The sequence below is a fragment of the Glycine max genome, chromosome 10, assembly GCF_000004515.6.
Source record: "Glycine max cultivar Williams 82 chromosome 10, Glycine_max_v4.0, whole genome shotgun sequence".
Taxonomy (NCBI): Eukaryota; Viridiplantae; Streptophyta; class Magnoliopsida; order Fabales; family Fabaceae; genus Glycine; species Glycine max.
Window position 1 is genome coordinate 315,484 of NC_038246.2, and position 21,487 is coordinate 336,970.

A 21,487-nucleotide genomic window follows, 5' to 3' on the forward strand; every position below is an offset into this window, starting at 1 on the left:
TTAAAATAGAATGTAAAAGTAGAGTCTCATTTCATTTTACAGTTTATTTCTTTTCTCTTTTTTTTGCTTTATTTATCTGCAAACAAACGGAGCTTAAAACAAAACTAACAGGAGAAATTATAAATATGCCTTATTTGGGAGTTGAGGCCAAATAACCAAGTTCCTCAGCCAACACAACTATATCTTCATCATCTTCTTCCAATCCTATTAGTACATCTTCTTCAGTACCCTCATTCAAAAGCTCTTCCCAGAGTACTTCCTCATTAATGCTTTCAATTTCAGCTCCTAATAATTTCTCTTCCTCCTCCTCAGTGTTCATAATAACAAGGTCCATGTCAGAAACCTCAAGCTCTGATGATGTTATGTCATTATTGTGCTCCTCCTCATGTTCAAGTTTAACAAAACTTGAGCATTCTTCAACATCACTTCTTATTCTCTTGTTGGAAAAAGTAGCTGCCTCCTCAAGATCCTTTCTCCATTCCCTTTGTTGAACCAATTGTTGCAAGAAGTTGGGGTTCTGCATTGCCCTTGTCAAGAACTTCATCATTTGTTGCTGCTGCTTCTGAGTCCTTTTAAGCCTATTTTCCATTGATTGAAGGTTGTTTCTTGTGTTCTGCTGTTGTTGTCTGAGCTTCACTAGCTCCACCATGAGAACTTGCTTGTCACGTCTCAATGCATCAACTTCACCATCTAATGATCCAAACCTCCCCACTTCAACACAATGGTCTATTGGAAGAGCTTGTTGTTGATTAGTTAATGTCTTCTTTCTCCTTATGTTCTTCAATAGATGCTTCTGTCCTCTAAGAAACCCTTCATTAGCAAACTCCCACTTATCCGGATCTACCTTTCTAAACCCCTACAAGTACAACACCAAGTTATTCCTTCTTTTCAAATCCATAACATCTTATCATCACTATGGCAAAAAAGAATTGAGAGAGGCATATCTTAAGAACCCCTTCATTCAAAGAAGATAATAAATATAAAAGTTACACATCAATTTCATATAAAACTTTTACACACACTCTACAATCTTAATTTGTACCTCTCCCTTTTCAAGGCATTACAGAATCAACAAATGTCTTATCCTAACTATGTGAGGTCAGTTAGATTAAACAAATGATCGAAGCTATGGTCCCTTTTCAAGACATTAAATTAACAAACCAAACGAGAAGAAGAACAGGATCGGAGGTCAGGAAATAAAAGTATACCGAAAACAAATCAAATTTAATTACAAACTATCACATATAAGCAATCTGGAAATGAAGATTGACAAATTATTACTAACACATTCATATATACAATCATGGTTTTCAATAGCAGTTCACAACCCCAATGTTGAAAACAATATTAATAGCAGGTACTTGTAAATGCAATATTCTACAATTTTACAAATTACAATGCAGGCAACTCAGAGTTTAATTAAAACAGCACTGATTCATCATTGTAACATGAATGAAGTTAATATTATACTATTTTCATTGATGGAAACAACACAGGTTCTAAAAAAAACTGTTGTGTATATACATATCATTCTTGTTGGCCATTCTTAAGAATTAAAACTACTACATGAGAGAGAGGAGCAATTAATAACAATATGATGATGTCATGTGGATCATACTATATGTATATACCATATTTTTTATAAGCATATTATGTACATACTATAAACATGCAAAGATCAATATACATACATAGGTGTTGAGTTGTCTGACAAAGCTGGAGAAGTTGTTGTGCTTGAAGTATCTGGGGAGAAGAGTGATGGAAAAAGCCTGAGGATCCCACACAACGAAGCTGTTGTTTCCTCTGCTCCACGAAACTATCTCATCAGTGGAAACATCATCGACGATGTCATAAGTCTTTGTGAGGAATGGTGGAGGACCAATCTCATGAAGCCCCTCCAATGGTTGTGGAGCAATAGCCACACCTTCGGGAAACTCTTCCTTCACAAGAATCATAGGACCATCATTGTTAGGATTCATATTTGGAATAAACAAACAAAACAACCCTTGATTGGTGCCAACTATTTAGTTATCTAAAAATGAAGCTATTTTGTAAGTGAAACGTACTCAAAGGAAGGTCAGATACAAGGGTATATACAAGAGAAAGAAAGAGAGCTATATATGGTGTGTGTTGTGGTGAGTAATGAGTGCAAGTGTTTGTGATCTTAATTATATATGGATTTGGAACACAAGAAAGTTCGTTGTTTAATCAATGTAAGTAGTTCCTGTTGCTTTTTATTCTTTCCCTTTTTCCCAGTCCTTTCCTTTTAAAGCTCACATCACTGTTGGAAGGAATAGGAAACCAAGAGCAATCAGATATGTTTCTCTATCTCAGAAAGAGATGTTATTAACATATACGATATTATCTTCTCCCTCTTCACCCCCTTGTTTTTCTTTCTTTTCTTTTTTTCACCTTTCATATTTGATCAACTAGCTTATAAGCTAGTCAAAGTCTCAAAGACCACTTATAAACTCTTCCAACACCTTACCAAATTAATACACTTGTACCACTAAAAATAATTTGTTGACACGAGAGATTTAATACTTAACTCTCTTTAATAAGATTTAGAGTTTGATTTCTCACTTTCAACATAGAATTGTAACTTGAAATACTATTTTACCTTAAAATAGATTAATCTGATCTGAAAAAAATTCAGGTGTCATATAAGAAATTTCAAATATGTCATGATAAAAAAAAATACACTCCTGCCCGTAAAAATGAGGTGTAACTTGATAACTTTTCTTTTCAAAAATGTTATTTTACAACCCTGTTTATCATTTTTATCATAAAAGAATGTTATTATAAATAATGTTTTTTTTTTCTGTTTTTGTCAACTACGTATTAATAAGTTTAAAACATACAAGGTATTTTGGTGCATGGGAAAGAAGAAAGAAAAAGATAGAAAAAATTAAAAAAAGTATTAACATAATAAATAATGTGGTGGAAAAAAAATAGCGTGAAAAGAAGATAAAGGAAAAAAAAATGATGTATCATTATAAAACTTTTTAAGTTTAGGATAAGAGAAATCTAGCTCGTGCTTATGGTAAAGGAAAATATCATCCACAGAGAGGTAGATATTTATTAGAGAGAAGTTTCTATACAATTTTAGAATATTTCTTATCTGGTTTATTCTGTAATCATTGTGTCCATCTGATTTCGTTTGCCCTTTTCAGTTGTTCATAATTCTGATGAAAATGAGGGACTAGTGAAGGTGTCATATGAAGGGAAACATTATGAACGGAAAGCCTAATGTTATTTTTGAGAAAAATTGACGGAAATGTAAATATAGCAGACTGATAATGATGCAATAATATAAATTATAGATATTAATGAAATATTCAGTATAATCTTTATATACTCAGTATATAAAGATGTACATGTTTTATTATTCTTGAATAAAAGAATGTTAGAACTTGGATAGCAGACAGAAAAGGTAGGTTTAGAGCAGCCTTTTGTTTTCTTTGTGTGTAAAGCGTAAACTTTTATTTTATCATTAATTTTTTGACTTTTATTTTTAGTTTTTGAATTTTTTATTTTATTTTTAAAATGAGACTAAACATAAAAATGAAAGAAAGTCAGAAACTAAAAGTAATACAAAAGTTAAAACTAAAATTAAAAATAAGAAAGATAATAAACTTCTTTATTTTTTTTTTAAAACTGGTGACATCAATGACTTATAACTCCTTGTATTAATAACATCATAAAAAAAAAAACTTATAACTCCTCTCACAACACAACTACTTGAATCATGATTAAAATTCAGCATTTGTAGTCGGAGTGCTTAGATGAATTTTTTAATTTTAAGCAACATTGTTTAACTTTTTTTCTAACTGAAACATATGGCATGCGTTGCTTATATAACACCATTATTTAACAAATTTATGTCAGAATATTTTTTAATCATTATAGAATTAAGTTAATCACTCACTTTAATATCTTTAGTATTTGAATGAATTCTATGTAAAATATTTAAATCTATGTAAAATTATAAGACCTCATAAAATTATGATAATTAAATAACTCATTTAAATAATTATGGAGAATAGGTGCTCTTATACGAATAGATCGTGTACACATATTTTAATTTTTTATTATTTTATTGTATATAGACATATATGGTTGCCTATAAAAGGGTTAATTATTGGTTCTGCCAAGTGCCAACTTGTTAGATGAATTGGCCTAGAATTTTCTTATAATAATCGGCTAACAAATTAACACGTAGCATTTCTAGATGTGGCAAATTTAGTATCACGAATCAATATCATGCACAGTTCTCTTCTCCTAAGTGGCAAATTTAATATTACTAAAAGAAATTTAATAGTATTTGTTTTCTCCCCGAAAGCTCAAACCCTTCACTCCATTCGTTAGTAAACTGTTAGACCTGACCTCACCCTTGTATTTTGATTGCTTTTATTTATTTCATTTCATTTTTCCCTCAAATATACTATTTTGTTAATCTAAATAATAAAATCATCATAAGACGATAAATAAATATTTTTTTGTAAAATTAATATTTTATTTATCACTTTATTATAGAGAATTCATGTACTTAATTACAAATTTGACTAGACATAAAATTTCAAGCAATATTTATTTTATTTTATTTAATTCTAGATTTAATAAATAACACCATATTTAAAATAAATATAATTAAGCAGTGAGAAGTTTGTTAATAATAAACTAAGCAATTTATATAATGCATTAGCATGTGAACTGTAATTTATTATCATATTAAAGAATATAATATAATATAATATCAATGTTAATAGATACTAAATTTAAAAGTATAATAATTTATTATGATTTGACATGTCAAGCATGATGTTGCAAAATACTACACAAATTCGGAATATTGAATAATTGTTGTTCCTGGATACAAATTAAGATTTTTAATCCATTTTGAGTTTTCAATATAGAGACAATAACTTAAAATTATCATAATTGAAAATTGAGAGAAACAAGGACAATTTAATATGACTGTTGTTGGGTTAAAATCAACCAATTAGATTGACTAATGCTGCAACGAAAAAGGGGATCTGTTTAGATTGAATGTCTTGTTTTTCAAGTTTTTTTTGCTGAATGATCTTTTGTGTGTGCATTCACAAAAGATTATATAGCTCTATGCAGCAGAAAAGATTTTAAAAAAAGTATTCATTTACTATGCTGATGACCTCTGGCACCTCTTCAAACTTTTATTTAAAGTAAAAGAGTTGCGATATTACTTCAAGTACAATCATCTATGGTCAATGGTTTTAATGTCTTCCAGAAATAGCCTACATGCAACAACAAAAAAGGGACACTTTATTAATATCTTGCACATGATGCACTTCACCTGTAACTTTAATCTAATGCATGTGTATGTGTAACTGAAAAGTTCAGTCATATGTGTCATGATAATAACAGAAATATATGCTCCCCACCATCTTCTCTGATTTTCACAGAAAAGAATCAAATTTGATCTCCACTGGTAGACTCACATGCCTGTCTCTTATGGTCAACAAGTCCTCATTATCATCATGCAAGTAAGCTTTCAAGAATGCAACAATGACTCCTCCAACAAACCTTCTCATAGGTTTCCTTGACTCTCCATTTTTGCATAGACAGTTGGTAGCTTTCCCCCTAATTCCCTTGGTGTCATCATCTAGCATGTCAGAGTGGCCATAATCCTTTGCCACAAAATACCAAGCAGGTTTCTTACACTCATTGAAGAAGTTTTCATGGTTGACACCCTTAGGTGCACAAGGAGGAAACAAAGGATTCCTTTTCACTTCACCTAGACCTGAACCTATGACCATCACTGCCATATCAAAATCAAATGAGTTAGGAACATAGGTGAGAACAGGTGGGGGGGTTTGCTTTCCTTTGTCCATTCCATCAACTGGATCCACTCCTATTAAGGCTGAAAACTTGAGATTAGTTGTGATGTTTAGTTTTCTTAGAGCAAGAGCAAACGCTGTTTTTCCTCCGCGACTATGGCCAGCAAGTGCTAACTTGCTCAAATTTGGTCTTACATTTGGTGGAAGAAACTTGCAGAGTCCTTCAGAGAGCCAGTTTGTTATTGCAGCTGCAGAATGAATCTCATCACTTGTATCAGGTCCAGCCACTGTGTACAACTGTCAAGTGCAAACAAGATTTAATTTGGCCTTGTATTTTACCAAAAGGAAGACAACAAGTAATTATATAGCAACAATCAAATCAATAGCATGCCATACCAAAGCTCAATGTTTCTTGATACAATAAATTCCATATTACATTGTTAAAATTTTGTTTATCAAGGTGCCATTGATTGGAATTGATTTTGTTTTACAGCGTAGGGGCTGTTAAGCAATCTGTAATAAGTAGGTTGGGTTAACAATTAACCAAGTAAAGTGAATTTGAGTCCTCCAATCCACTCACAATTGTGAGAGTATTCCCTCTAGATGAGTTTTCTTGAAACAATAGTAACCCTTATCAGGTACACATTTGGCGTGTAATTCTGAATCCAGAGACATGTCCATTAAAGGTATTCACTTGTTTAGATTGTATGCTTTCTACATTTAGTTTGGTTTTGAACAAGAACTCACATGAGGACAACATTTTAGTGTGTTTCAGATTCAGAAAAAAAAAAAAATGTGCCTTTGAAGTATGTCCTCTAGATTTGAAATTCCACATAATGCTTACACGGAAAGGATCAAAGGCTCCTTTTCAATTTATTGTTTCAGGTAATAGAATTTGAGTAATTTACATGAGGTCCTTTGTTCAAATCTTATAGTCATCATTATACACTATAAAAAACAGTAGTGGGAATAAAATATTAGAATTGTGAGAGAACTCATCATTTCTGTGTACGCATTAAATGGAATTCTGAACAAGGAACCATGTAATTCAAAGGTACGCACTGGCTTATTGTGCATATTTAAGGTGTTCAACATTTTTGGTATTGAGCAAGAACACAATTACATTGTGCAAATATATAAAATCTATTAGATAACAGTGAATGCCAATTTAACTAGGCCAAATTCAAGTGCTGTGAATTGACCTTAGAAATATAAGTGAAGCAAATGAAGAAGAACAAGAAAATAAGGGCTTGTCCGTCAGTGAAGAAAGTAAAATTGAGTGTCAACAGAGAACTAAGCTAGCTAATGGAAACGACCTAATCTGTTCAATGCAAAAGATCAACAGAACTATATGTTAGACAATGGCCTAATATATGTGCTATTACTATTATGTTTAATTGTAATATTTTTGGATCATTATCAGCTGTGATTAATATTGCAAAAACAATATATGACAAAATACGGTAAGTCATCTCCTGCTTGTGCCACTTAAATTTTATTGGTCTTGGGTTTTTAGTTTTGACGATGGTTGATATGCTTTTGAGCATGTGAAAAAACTGTGTTCAAATTAGTCTATACATAAGGGTTAGTTGCACCAAAAAGGGTTAGCCACATATATTTAATCTCTGTGAAGAAAGTTGTGTAACGTATGAAAGGATCAAGGGAAAGAAAAAACCAATTTATTTGCAAAGACCAAGATCTTAGCAATGAATCTTCCTCAACATCACAATCAGGCCTACTTTCTAATGATTTCCCATAATTATGTGTTCAAAGTTCCAGGGCTATAGTGCTGTTATGATGCTTTGGATATTCATCCTTGTGTCTAAAAGAAAAAGAAACTTAAATTATACTCATGCGGTAAACAAATAATTGATGATGGTACTGATAAAAGGGATTAATCTCTCTTAGGCCTGCGTTTATGCTCCATTAATTAAGTAATGACAAGATAAACCAACCTACTCACTATCATCATGTTTTTTTAAGAAGTAACAATCCAAAATCTTTTGTCCAGTAGGGAATTCAAAAGATAAGGTATCACAAGAGACCAAGCCAGGGATGAACTTACTGAAATGCATACACTCAATTCGATTAAACCCCCATTCAAGTCCTTGAAAATTGAAAGTGTAAGAGTCTAACTTCACAAAACATTATTCACTTCAATCCTTTTAGTGTAAAATAACAGTAGAAAAATACAGTAAAACATTATTCACTTCCTTGCGAATCTGTATTTTGCCTATTTCTAATGCTTTTGACAATTAACAAAAGAAAAACACTTATCAATCAATGGCCAAGCCAAGGGGAAAGAAAAGAAAAAGTAATTAAAACAACTTATTGAAATAACACTAATCTGCTTGCGAGAGTGATTTTCTCAGAATTGCTACATGCTGAACCAAACAGCTATTACATTAATTAAGGTGTAAAATGGGCACTGACCTGAGGGGCAATGACAATGAAACCATGAGAAGCAACATGTTGTATTAGCTGGGAGTAAAATGAATTGTAAAGAAGATAGCCATGCAGAAACAGCAGAAGAGGGAAATCTCCACCTTCAAGAGGAGTGGCAATCAAGAGAGACTTTGGTGGTGGTGGAACTGAACATAGAATTTAAACAGAACAAAAGTTACACAGTGAACTGAGCTTAATTTGTGTAACCAAAAAATGCAAAATCTTAACTGTAAAAAAAATTAAGTTAGAGGGAACCAAAAGTATACAATTGTTGTTGTGTGTATATGATTCTGATTCAGATTCAACCCTTAGCAGCTTGGCGGTGTACTTGCCAGTGTCAAAGACATCAACATTAGATGAATAAGAAGAACACATAACTGAAAGTTGATGAGATTCTGCAAAGTTTTGCATTGTGGCCTGCAAGACTTTGCTACTTTATGCTGCAGAATTAGATGACAAACTTGTGGCTTTTATATAGCCTTGTCACCCTTTAGATTTTGGATATTTTGGTTTGGTTTAAGATGCTATGAATATCTTTTTCAAAAAAGCAAAGATCTTATGGATATATAGCACATATTTACTGTTGACTTTTAGTGGAGCAAAGGCCCAAACAGATGTTTGAAGCTAAAGAAAAAAAAATACACTTACATTTTTATATTTCAATTGATATTTTATAAATTCATTTTTTAAGTATATATATATATATATATATATATATATATATATATATATATATATATACACTCGTTAAATGTTAGAATAATTACTTTTCTTAAATAATAATTTTTAAAATATATAAATAAAGCATTAATAGCATTAATAGCATTAAATATCATATTAATGTTTGAGTCCAAGTCTATTTTATTATATAATTGATGATTACTTCATAATATGATTTTCTTACCAAACTTTATATAATATGTTTATAAACAATAATAATTAAAAAACAGTTTTTTAGATATTTAATTAAATTTAAAAGAATTCACAATAATTTATTTCAAGTTATAGTTAAGATTATATATATATATTCTAAGAGATGATTTATTATTGTTATTATTATTATATATAAATTTATGTATTATTATATTAATACATATTTATGTTTTTCTATTTTAAATTTTGTTTTATAAACCATAAGTCATAAGTCACTTAACGTATATTTGCTACTATTTCAGTGATTAACTTTTTTTAAAAATATCTATAATGATAAACGTATATTTTCTTCAGCAATAAATTATTATTCTTTTAGTGTTTATCTATAACAATTACTTATTACAAATTTAAAGTAATTTATTTTAAAGTTAGTTAATAAGTTTTGTCAATGATGCATTATTAATTTTTTTTAATACAATTAAATATCTAGGACCATTTAATCTTATTGATATTTTTTCCATAACTTGCTATCGTATTAAGTTCTTAATTAAGCTTAAAAAAAGTTCTTAATTATCTGTACACTCTTACATAATGTTGGATTCCAAGTAGTCCCACTAAAACTTCATTTTTCATTTTCTTGCTATAGACTATATCCAAAATGCCTTGCCTAAAAAAAATCCAAAATGACAAATTTTTAACCACGCATTTTAGTTGACATTTACTTCATTTGCATGAACGTTAACCACTTATTAATTATAAAACGTGTAAGATTCTTTATAAAATATTTTAAAAAGTCATGATTTATTACCGTATAAATAAGTTCCGGTGCATTGTATTTTATGAGACATTATTGCACATCACATATCACTCGAAAATTTTCTTTTTCTTATCCCTTTCTGCTACTTAAACTCTTACATTTTCAACAAATAAAAAACAATAAAAGCAAAAACTATTCTTTCAAAAAAGGTAAAGGAAACTGGGAACTACACTCTGAATTTTGGTCAAATAAGGATACATTTAAAACTGTTTCTTTTTCTTTCCAAATAAAAATGATGTCTCTCAAAGTTCAATACTGCCCAGACCAAGTGTCATAGACCTATTTCAGGCCAAAGTGCAGATGGTGCAAACAAAGGACAGGTACTAGTCTGCCATAGAAGAAAATTGCTGAGTCTGAGCCTCTCCAGAAGTTCGGATCAAGATGTCTGGGTCAGGTGCCACTGCCATGTACATGTTCTTCTCAATATCAACCAGTTTTACAAAAGGAACCTCACCCTCTTCAGTCATTTCAACCATCTCATTGCATGATGTGATTTCAGCTTCACTATTGTTACCGCTATGTTTTTCAACAGTATGCTCCAACATGCCATCTTTCTCTCCGGCACCTTCCACTCTGTTAGGTACACTACTACAAGCTTTGGTTGCATTTAGATAGTCTTTACATGAATCTTGGAAAAGCAAATCAAAACCGTTTCCTTTCAGGCCCAGATCAATTCTTGCAAATGCATCATTTGTAAGCTTTGCTTCTTTTGACACTTGAACTTCATTCCGTTTTTTCCTTACAGAATTCTTGAACAGCATGCACAATCTCATGACGAGAAGTATAGGCTACACAAATCAAAAGAACTCTCTGGTTGTTGTGGGCAGTAACTCTCATTGCTTTTTCCAAAGCAACCCGGACAGGCTCAGTCAATAGTTGCATGTCTCCAATGAAATGTAATCTAACACCATATTCATTAATAAGGCTTTCTTGTTTAAGCAACTCCTCAATCTTTTCTCGCATCAATTCCATCAAGGACTGAACCTCTTTAGGCCTCCTTTTGAAGTTAGCAATGCTGAATGCCTAGACAGTTACATACTTCACTCCCAATTCATAACAGTATCTAAGTATGGACATGAGAGCAGTAAATCCAGCCTTATGGCCATCACCTTCTTCCATGTTTCTCTTCTTTGCATACCTTCGATTCCCATCCATGATGAAAGCAATATGACTTGGCACAGGACCCATAGATAAAATGGCAAACATGCATCTTCTTAGATAACAATATAAACCTCCAAGAAAATGGCCTAAAATATTTTCAGTACTTTTCTGGATTGAACTGTTCAACTATGAGACTTGAAGAGTCTAAAGATAAACCTGTCTAAGAAGAAATTTACATTATAAGTTTGCTAGCACTAAGAAGAGTAAAAGCAACAACAGTTGAACATCAATAAACATGTTCAACAGAAACCTCTGAAGTATCAAATCTGCATAGTTAAAGAAGGACATCAAACAGTACAGTAGACAGAACAGCAACAAGTTAAGCTTATATGATTAGTTGTCTCATGTCTGGTCTATTTGTAATGAGAAATTATGATCACATTGATTCAATTCATGAATTGTTAAAAACAGACTAAACAAAACTATAAAAAAAAGGGTATCATAAATGGCATAGTTCAGGCACCAAATAAAAATGGTGCTTCACTGCTACTACTTATATTCAGCAAATCAACAATAATGCATCACTGTCAACAATATTTTTTTTATTGACAGCATCACCGTCAACAAATGATATCATCTGTTGAGAGTTTAGTCATCACTATTCCAAAAGTAGATGGAACTATAAGAGCTGGGAGAGTTCTGATAGGATCATGGGAGATTTATTTAGACTAATTATTTTTACTGCATAAAATTAGAAAGTACAGATAAATATGCAGTGCATAGTATAAATTATAAATTCATCTACTTTGCCAAAGAAATAAGGGTTAACTTTCTTAGCATGGATTAGGGAATCAACGTATCAAGGTGTCATACCAAATATATTGGTCTTAGCATTATCAACTATTGATGTTGAGTTCATCTGTTCTTATTTATCATCGTTACTGCTACAAGCTACAAGGTCCATTTCTAATGCTTCACTCCATCACATTAATGGGGAGAAATTGCATAAAAATTGGACACACCACTAATTACAAGAAAAGAGATTTAAAAGTATCAAACTTTACAACCAATACCAAAAAGAAAATATGATTTAAACTATACCAAGGAAACAATATATGCAGAAAAATGAATATTGAAAAACTCTATAATGCTGAAACAAGTATATCTGATCACAAATCCATAACTTGGGGAACAAGTGGCGTTTGTTGCAGCTGAGTCTAAATGAAAAACAAAAATATAATGCAAGATTTCTGAACTGATATTTCCTAAAGTTCAGTTAATACTGCATCCAAGCTCAATTCGCATAAAAAATATAATGAATTTATGATGTAAGATTAATTTCATAACCGCTTTCCGAAATAATAATAACAAGTTAAAAAAAAAAAAAAGACAGAGCCTTTGCAAAGAATAGGAATAAATCAATTCCCGATCTCCAACTATGCTTAACTGAAACACAGTAACATACAATGTTATCAATAGCGGGAAAAAAAAAACGAGAAAAAGAACCTTGTATTTATGGGTCACCGGAAAACGCCACTCGTCGGAGCGTGAATGCTTCGCACGGTGACATCCGGAAGTCAGAACCCTATTGCTATGGTGCCGGTCTCCCTTATAGCCATTAGATTAATACATTTAAAAGATAACTTTTTCCACATTTTTCTTTCTTTACGAAGGCCATCCTCCGTTTGGCGGAGTAGTGGATGATGGCGGCGGTGAGGAGAAGGGTGACCACGAAGAACATGCTCAGATATATGCTGTTTGGGATGTATATCTTTTAATTAAAAAATCTCCTTTTCATTTACACCTTTACTATTTTTATCTCCTTTAACAAACGGACCTTATAATACTGTCTTAAATGCCTAAATGGTGTATTGTTTGGTATGAGGAAAATAAAGTAAAAATAAAATAGTAATGTGTTTAAAATATTATTATATTCTTATTTATTCATTAATTTATTATTTTTTTGACAAAATAAAAGAAAAATAAAAAGACATTAATGTATAATCAATAATCACATCAAAAGTTATTGTGTGTAGAAACCATGCATATCTACACAAAATTTTCTTCACCAATCAGGCATCCTCATTTTGATCTCCACCCACACTTCAAAAATTCATTTACATAAACCCAATGTAAGGGACAATTTGGGAAAGTTTAGAAGAAAAAAAGAGAAAATAGATAGAAATCAAACACAATATTAAGAAATCTTTAATAATTCATGTATTTTCTGGATCAGCTTAACTATATTTTCTTAATATAAAAAAACTTTCAGCCATTAACTTTTAAATATATTAATCTAATGGCATAAAATGAATTTCCCATTGCGGAGACATGTGGCATTCGTCTTCTAGGAATGAGGAAAAGAACGTTGGACCAAAGGGTCTAAATGTTTTTTTTAAATAATAAAAAAAAAGGGTCAATAGATAACCCAAAAACCTATCTATTTCTTGCCATTGTCGTCATAAACTACTTATGGCATTACCATAAGTTAATAACCACTATTTGATAACACTCTAACATATGGAGTACATGTTTGATTTCACGCTCCAAAATCTACAATTGATTTTAGATAAAATTTCAAGTGTCTGATTTTAGTATGAGAAGAATTAAAAAAAATATGAGTTTAAAATTGATTCCAAGTTAAATCAACTTTAAGTAATTTTTTGCTTTAGATAAAAAATTTATATTGAATTGTATTTTTAACTTAATTTTATAATAAAAGCTTTCAAACATAAATCATATTATTTTAAAATCAATTTTATCAATATTCATCAATATTCATCATGCATGAAAGTTTAGCAATTTATCTTCCAACAAGGAACATGTTCAAGGGTTATATCACTCTCGAAGTTTGAAAATTTAATCAACATAAAAAGAACATGCGACAATAAATGCATTAGAAAACAATAGATAAAGTAGAAAAAACTTTGGAGGTTAAGGATCAGTTTCTCTAGAGATATTTTCTACCCATGACTACCAGTTTCCTGGCATCCAACTTGAGGACAATGTGTGTCTTGAGGAGAAAAATGTTGATAGGATCCCTAAAATACCTACAGAGTATATGAGAATGGAGAGAGGACCAAGAGAAATAATGGAAGGTTATTATCCACTATGCAAGTAACAACTGAGTTGGCAGTGAGGAGTAATGTAAGAGTAAGAGTGGTTAGGTTGTAATGGGTAGGGCTGAGCAGAAAATTCATGACTGTCCAAAAATTGAAGCACCCGAGTTGATTAAGAGTTAAACAGACGGGCGATAAAACAATTTAAAAAATAGCTTATTTCGAATAATATGTGTTTTTATTGACAATTTTCTCTTATTTCATGAATATTGTCCAAATAATCATCCATAAGTGTTTTTATTGGGAAATTGGTTATGGCTGAGTTCGTTAATTAGACTAATGTTTACTTTAGAGTTAGTGTAGTTTAACTCTGACTAGGATAGACATGTAATGTTATGGCTGTAATACCACTAACTCCAAGTAGAGTTTGTGGTTCTCATGATTTCTACAACTTGGATGGTGCAACTTAGTTACTTGTTGGACAATATAGAAAGCTCGTAATGCAACTTGGTCTTTGAGTCTCATTCAAAAAAAATTCCGGTAATCCTCCATTTGGCTTCTTGATTTATGGTCATGATTTGCAATGAGGCAAACAAGTATTTGTTTTCCCTGCCTTCATTTACAGACTAGGTAAGGTAACTATAACTTTATGAAAGACCTTTTAAATTTTTAATTTGCCACATCTTAAAGTTACTAATTATTTACATGTTACGTCGCTCTCGGCTATATTTGCCGAGGCATATTATATATTTGTTCAGCACTTTACTTTAAACAAACAAAATACGCAAAGTGAAAGAATATAATCCAAAACAATGATGGCTCTAGCTCATAAACCTTAAACTACTTCTTGGGATCCAATCAGGGAAAGCCTAAATCAACATGTATAAACAAAAGCACATAGATCACTACCCTTTCTTTGTCTTTATCTTCAATACTACACTTCACTCATTCTTTTTTCTCTTTTGACTGCCCCGGTCCAACACACATACTACTTTTCCTTTCCAAATCAGCAAAAGAAAGAACAACACCAAGGTTCACATGATTTTTCACTCACTTTGGCTCAAATGACTTTACTTTCACATTCCAAAAAATACATAAAAATATCCATGTGTGTCCCCCAAGATTAAAAAGAAAGAAAAGAAAACCCCCATATGGCACAACTAGAAGAACTTCAATTTAATTTACCCTTTTTTACATTTGGATTAAAACCCCACCCCACCATGTATCAAAAGATCTACTACCATGTTCATTGATTAATTATATCTTATCATACTTAACTACTACCATCTCCTCAATAATTTTTCACTATATTCGGTTTCTGTTGCTCCTCTCGGCAGCAATAGATAGAAGCCTTGACACACCTTGAGTCCATACATCATACTCTCTTTGATTTCTGCACTCAAATTCCACAACACCACGCATCACTGTTTTCAAACCAAAGTAGCGACGGTTCTCACCACCTTCAAGCAAGTGGCGTCCAGGCCAAGCAGGCATATCTTTGATCACTCCAAGCACCACATCTGTGCCAAAATAAAGGGGGTTTTGAATTAAACTTAAAGAAGAACCCTTTTGATTCTTTTTGCCAACTTTAAAATTAAAGACCATGACTTTCACAAATCCCCAAATGGAACAAGACCCACCTCCAAATCAGTTAAATTATTTGGGGACAAAAAAATAAAAAAAGTAAAATTAAATCAAAAACTCACTCACTCTTTTTCTTTTTTGTGATGGTCCCAGCAACGTGCCTGCTCTTCATCTTCACCATAACCTGAGCACAAAAAGAGACTCCAAAGGGTTATATTACAATTTACAATTTCTTGGAAAACTAAAACAACTTGTTCTGATCCCTTTGACATCACATCATACATACTACGCGCGCCCTCACTTTATTACTTTTTCCATAGCCAGGTTCATACTCATCATCAAAACTCTTAATTGATGACCAAATAATTGTTATCTACACTCTAGTCTAGAACCAAAAGTATATTAACATTATACTATCATAATTTGGAACTAAGAAAAGAAAAAGTCACCTGATTCATCCTGTTTATGTAAACGGATACAATTTTCCAATGCAGTTCACCTGCAAGTGCAGGCAATTCTCAAATCAAATCATTTCCTAATCATCATCATCATATACACAACATTTGGAAGAAACACAAAAAAAAGAAAAATCAAAACCAACAAAGAAACTAGATCAAATCATTTCCTATACTAATGTCTTTTACTCCGCAGACACAAAACACAAACCATGCCAAATTATGTTAGCAGAGAACAAAACTAAAACAAATTGTAACAAATATTGTGATTCAGAAACGCTAGAAATGTAAATTTCAGGAAGTATACCGGTGCGAGTGCGCTTGAGAAGTTCACAACCTCTGGCTAGCAATTCTCTGCTACAAATCCCCAAGAAATTTTCTTCTGGTACAATTTCACCACTGAAGCTACTATTAGAACTATCATTGCTACCATTTCTATTACCATTAGCATTGCTGCCACCGCCAGCACCCAAATTCTTCTCCACGGGAATCACAGCTGCTATGTTCCAAACCTCCTTAAGCACCCTTGCTTTCAACGTGGCAGCCCCACGTAAAGCTGCAAATTCAAGTCACAAGCAACATACTCAGTAAAAGCACCAAAAACCCACAAAAAGAATCCCACGTAGAGACAAACTGATGCATTTTCACAAACAATAACTAATGCTACCTGAAAATATTGCATGTACATCAGAATAAAATAATAAAAAGTTGTTCTATTTCAGGATATATTACCAAAATGCTAGTATAAAACAAGGAATAAAAAAGAACAATAGGGAGAAAATTAATTGGCTTTAATTTTGATAGACTAACAATTTAAAGAACTTGAATTTAGTTCTTCTAAATTTGATTAATTGTGAAGTAAGTAAATAAGTCATTCAAGTGATTAATGAGAAAATTAACAATTAATATTAGTATTTCAATGCATTCTTAGGTGTGTGTTCTCAGTATCGACAGTTTAGTTTTTATCAAGATCAAGATTCCTTATTAAAATAAATTGTTTAATCCAATATAATATAACTAATTAAAAATTACCACATATATATATATATATATATATTAAATAATTATTATCCTTATTAAAAAATATTATAAAATCAATAATCTCCTACACGTAAATAGACCCTTTAAATTTTATTTTTTTAAACCAAGCCCCTTTAAATTTATGTACATTCAAGTTAAATTCAAAATAAATATAGATGATATAATATCAAAATTTTCATATTCAACTGATCAAAGTAAATGTCATTTGTTTCAGTTGTCATGCACATACCTGTGGCGGCAGCTGCCGTCAACGTCGTGATGTCGCCGGCAGACCTCACGTTCACGGCGGAGCTTACCACCGAGGCCAGGTGGTCGCGCTCGGCTCCCATGGCCTCGGCAGCCTCCACACACTGGGCCGCCACCAGCGTCGCCGCCGACGCCACCGCCATGTCGGTCTTCGCCATCTGCGCGTCCTTCCTGGAGCCCGACGAGGCGGCCGTGGCGGCGGCGATGGCGGCCACCGCGGCGGCAACACCGGCAACGGAAACCGCCGCGTGAAGCTGAGCATTGTGGGCCCTGGTTTCCTCCTTCTTCTTTTCCTTCCTATCCTTCAGCCACCTCCCCACCGTCTTGCCACCTCCGGCGGCGGCGGCCGCAGCTGCGCCGCCGGCACCCCAGTATTGACCATTCAAGCCGGTAATCATGTTGACAGTGTTGTGGTTGTTGTTGGAACGGTTATACTGCACAGAAAATTGCATGTGGTGGGCCATTCTTAGCGACAACAACAGAAATAAGTAACCAACAATTTGTATTGCAACATAAACTTTGTGTTCCACAATGGATATCGATCTTGTAGTGTAAGTGAAAATTCTGTGTCTATTTACAAATCACTAAAACATTAATAAAAATAGGTAAATTTTAGAACTAAATTAATGATACAAACAATTTTTTTAATTTAGATGCCAAGATCGTTTAGGCTCTGCGGTTCTGTAAGACAGAACAAGTAGCAACCTTGATGTGGCAGTGCCAAAAAACTGTACTAGTACTTATCTTTTATTAATATTTTGGCATATGGCTATGGTTATGTTCAACCCCTTTTCCCAATTTCCTTCATAGGGGGTCCATGAGCAATTAATGCAACCCAAGAGGGAAATTTTTTTAAGGCATATTCAGGAATCAGAAGAATGGTTTTGATTGGTGTTGTTATTTGTTAACAAATTTGACAAATAGGGGGACCAGAAATAATAACAGGTTGTGGATAACCTTGTAACCAAAATTGTAATGGAAACAAACAAGTGAAGCTTTTGTTACTCTTAACTGAACAGAAATAATTGAAATACCCCAGACATGAGGGCCTGAAAAGAAAATATGGTATTTTTGGAGGGCTAATTTTAGCCTCTTTTATTGTAATTTAGTGATTTTTTAATGGGTAGTAGCAAAATAAAACAAGTATTTGTTTATTTGTTTGTATTGAAAACTGAAAAGAGAAAAAAGCTGGGGGAGTCTCTCCGGGTGTCATCCAAGTTTGTTATTTGTTTTGTTGGTAACAGAGAAAGCTGAAACTGAAACTGCATCATGGTTGGTTCCAAGTGTGCAGTGATACCAGTGTTCGTGCTTTGTACCCAACCAAAAAAAAAGTTTAACTCTATTATTAAAAAATAAAAAAAAAACCCATGCAACAACATGGTTGTCGGTTTATAGAGAGAGACATAGCTAGTACCTTGAAATCGTCAATTTCAGAAGGAGAAACCGGAGGGCTATCTGTTAGGGAGCCATTAAGAGGGCCACTGCTGTGAGAGAGTCTTCCTGAGGTGCGTGGTGATACCTCCTGCTGACCAAACTCAAAAGTAAAACCACCCATTTCGCTTCAGTTTCTGACCATAACATAAGTCCATAACACACACAAACAAAAATGAAGGCTTCTTGATTGTGATGCAAATTAAGCTTATGTCTTAATTTTTCTTTAAAGCTAAAATGGACTTATATAGATCAGAGGAAAGGGTTTCCATTAAAATTAAGTTTATTTTTTGTCATTACTCTTCTAATAGATGACAAACTAATCTCATTTACAACATATGAATGTCGTTGATCTCAGAAAATTTTACAAATAAATAAGTTCAACAAGAGTTTATAAAATAAAGTTTATAAGTTCATGAATCTAAAAGAAAAAAATAAAACATTTTTTTAAACTAGGTAAAAAAATAATTTATAGGTAATTTTAAAAATATTTGTCATTAAAGTTTTTGTAGTTTTAGAATTAGTGAAGAAAAAATATCTTTGTCACTAAGTTTGGCCAACTAAAATTAATAACAAAAAATTCTATAACTATTTCTTAAAAAAAAAACATGTAATTCCAAAATTAGTGAGAAAAGAACAATTTCCGTCACTAAATTTGATTGCCCTTAATTTATTTGTATATAAACAAAATACAGAAGATAACAACATAAGTGAGTAATGGAAGAGAAGAAGAGAGGGTAAGGGAACATACGGAGTGGGACATGATGCGGTCCATGATCATCTGAGAGGTTTCAGAGGAAGCGAAGGAGAAAGGGTTGCCAGAAACAGTTGCAGCAGACTCTTCCACTTCACCAGCTATGTCTTCGAGTATTATAGACGCATTAGAATTATTAACATAACAAACAACGTTGTTGTTGGATGAAGGTGGAAGCTGTTGAGACGACAGTGCCTTGGAAACTTCGAGGGCGGAGGCGCTCCATGACCGGGACAGGAACTCCATGGGGTCGCGCGGCGGCGGCCGTGCGTGAAACGGGTCGGGTCTCCATGATGCGGGTCGCTCCTTTTCCATTTTCGGGTGAAGAAAGATGAAATTGAAGAGGTTTTGATTTTATTGAATGAATGTGTGAGAGGGAGTTCTATTAAAAGAACATGGAGAGATTTTAGCACCGTCGATCTTTGTCGGGATTTCATCCACGGCTCTTGTTGCTCGATGCCATTCCTCCCTATCAAGTACTATTCCCTACCACACTTTCTTCATAAATTACAAGTTTGGACCTTCATGCTTTGTTTACAAATACTAGTGCATTTAGTAATTTCCTTTTTTTTCCCACAAGAATGCTTATAATTTAACGTAATCTACAATCATTAATAAAAAATTATTTATATTTGATGTAAACATTTATTTAAACCATTTTGCCCTTTGATTATTTTTAAAAATACATTTAAATCAAACGCTTATTAGAAAAAAAAAATAATTCCCAAAATACCGTTATCAGAAAAAATAAAATCATTCAATGTGATAGTTATTTACATCTTTTAGTTATTTTTAATTTTTAATTTAAAACTAGAAAATAAAAGAAATTGACAGTTGAGCCACATAGTTTCTGTTTCCAGCTAGTATTTATTAAGTTGCAGTGTAACTTTTATAAGCATTTAAATTAACAATACTTACATATATATTTATTTTTTTACTTTTGCATATGTTGGTAAAAAAATGTTATATGTTATCTTGATTGTTAAAAGAAAAATATTTGTACAAATTAAATTTTATGGGAATAAGTTTGACGAATTTTAGAAGAATTTTTTTTAAAAATTAATTTGTTTAGTTAAAAAATTTATTAGTAGAGATACTCAAAACTGATTTTAAGCCTTTGAAAATGGGAAGTTTTCATTATAAATTACATATTTATTACATAATAATATATGTATAACAAAGGTTTTCTTCTCTACAAAATTTACTATTTTTAGATACTTAAAATCTAATAAAATCAATTCTAAAAAATCGGTGCTAACTTATTTTATAACATTTCAAAATATAAGGTCTTTCTTTTAGGTTTGATTTGGTTCTCTAATTTTTTTTAAATTTAATTTAATCTTTTAATTTTTAAAATCTGATTCATTTTGATTTGATCATCTAAATTTAGTCAATCATATTAAAAAATTACACTCTGTTACAAAATATATATTTCCTGTTACCGTCAATGTAATTTAGATAAAAACATTAAATTGAATTGACTTTAAAAATTAGAAGACTATAAAATAAATAAATTAAAAAAAACGAATTTAACCATAATCTAATGCTTGGGCGACTATGCCATCGAGTACATTTTAGATTTTATTTTTTTTATGTTATCATTAATCATATTTATGTTTTGTGAAATAGTGCCTTTATTTGAATCTTTTACATCCAATCCCAAACGAAATAACATGAGAATTGGGCTTTATCAACAAAATGACCACAATAGTCAATAGAAGGGAAAAATTATATATTTTAAACCCCGATCTTGAGTATGCATTTTTTAAAAGAAAAAAAAAACTGAATGAGTTCTTTAACCTCTCGTCACCAGTAATTATAAGTATATATGTAGCATGGGCATTCCAAAGGGGCTTTGGAGTATG

At 32.0% G+C, this 21,487-nt stretch overlaps 4 protein-coding genes across 8 annotated transcripts; all 4 read right to left on the reverse strand.

Annotated features, from left to right (window-relative positions):
* HSF-22 (heat stress transcription factor 22) lies at positions 1 to 2,577 on the reverse strand. The gene is made up of 2 exons (XM_003536783.5): positions 1,692 to 2,577; positions 1 to 856 (listed from the first exon to the last, which is right to left on the reverse strand). The coding sequence occupies exons 1-2, from the start codon at positions 1,977 to 1,979 to the stop codon at positions 131 to 133; spliced, it is 1,014 nt and encodes a 337-aa protein (XP_003536831.2). The 5' UTR covers positions 1,980 to 2,577; the 3' UTR covers positions 1 to 130.
* Positions 2,578 to 5,136: 2,559 nt separating this feature from the next.
* Positions 5,137 to 8,771, reverse strand: LOC100790901 (chlorophyllase-2). The gene is made up of 3 exons (XM_003537073.5): positions 8,528 to 8,771; positions 8,250 to 8,407; positions 5,137 to 6,113 (listed from the first exon to the last, which is right to left on the reverse strand). The coding sequence occupies exons 1-3, from the start codon at positions 8,670 to 8,672 to the stop codon at positions 5,436 to 5,438; spliced, it is 981 nt and encodes a 326-aa protein (XP_003537121.1). The 5' UTR covers positions 8,673 to 8,771; the 3' UTR covers positions 5,137 to 5,435.
* A 1,330-nt stretch (positions 8,772 to 10,101) lies between these two features.
* LOC100812145 (uncharacterized) lies at positions 10,102 to 12,855 on the reverse strand. Of its 2 annotated transcripts, none has more exons than XM_041005621.1 (2): positions 12,559 to 12,855; positions 10,102 to 11,272 (listed from the first exon to the last, which is right to left on the reverse strand). In XM_041005621.1, exon 2 carries the CDS (start codon positions 10,722 to 10,724, stop codon positions 10,275 to 10,277), a length of 450 nt encoding a protein of 149 aa, XP_040861555.1. In that variant the 5' UTR covers positions 10,725 to 11,272; positions 12,559 to 12,855; the 3' UTR covers positions 10,102 to 10,274. The 2 variants fall into 2 exon arrangements, with proteins under 2 accessions (XP_040861555.1, NP_001240235.1); NM_001253306.3 differs by having other exon boundaries at positions 10,102 to 11,268; positions 12,559 to 12,832.
* Positions 12,856 to 15,165: 2,310 nt separating this feature from the next.
* On the reverse strand, positions 15,166 to 19,989 carry LOC100784359 (VAN3-binding protein). 4 transcript variants are annotated; one of them, XM_006588476.4, is made up of 7 exons: positions 19,620 to 19,988; positions 18,852 to 18,959; positions 17,421 to 17,871; positions 16,458 to 16,706; positions 16,145 to 16,194; positions 15,822 to 15,879; positions 15,166 to 15,631 (listed from the first exon to the last, which is right to left on the reverse strand). In XM_006588476.4, the coding sequence occupies exons 1-7, from the start codon at positions 19,935 to 19,937 to the stop codon at positions 15,417 to 15,419; spliced, it is 1,449 nt and encodes a 482-aa protein (XP_006588539.1). In that variant the 5' UTR covers positions 19,938 to 19,988; the 3' UTR covers positions 15,166 to 15,416. The 4 variants fall into 4 exon arrangements, with proteins under 4 accessions (XP_006588539.1, XP_003537162.1, XP_014618351.1 ...); XM_003537114.5 differs by having other exon boundaries at positions 18,852 to 18,962; XM_014762865.3 differs by having other exon boundaries at positions 18,852 to 18,971.
* Between the last annotated feature and the right edge of the window lie 1,498 nt (positions 19,990 to 21,487).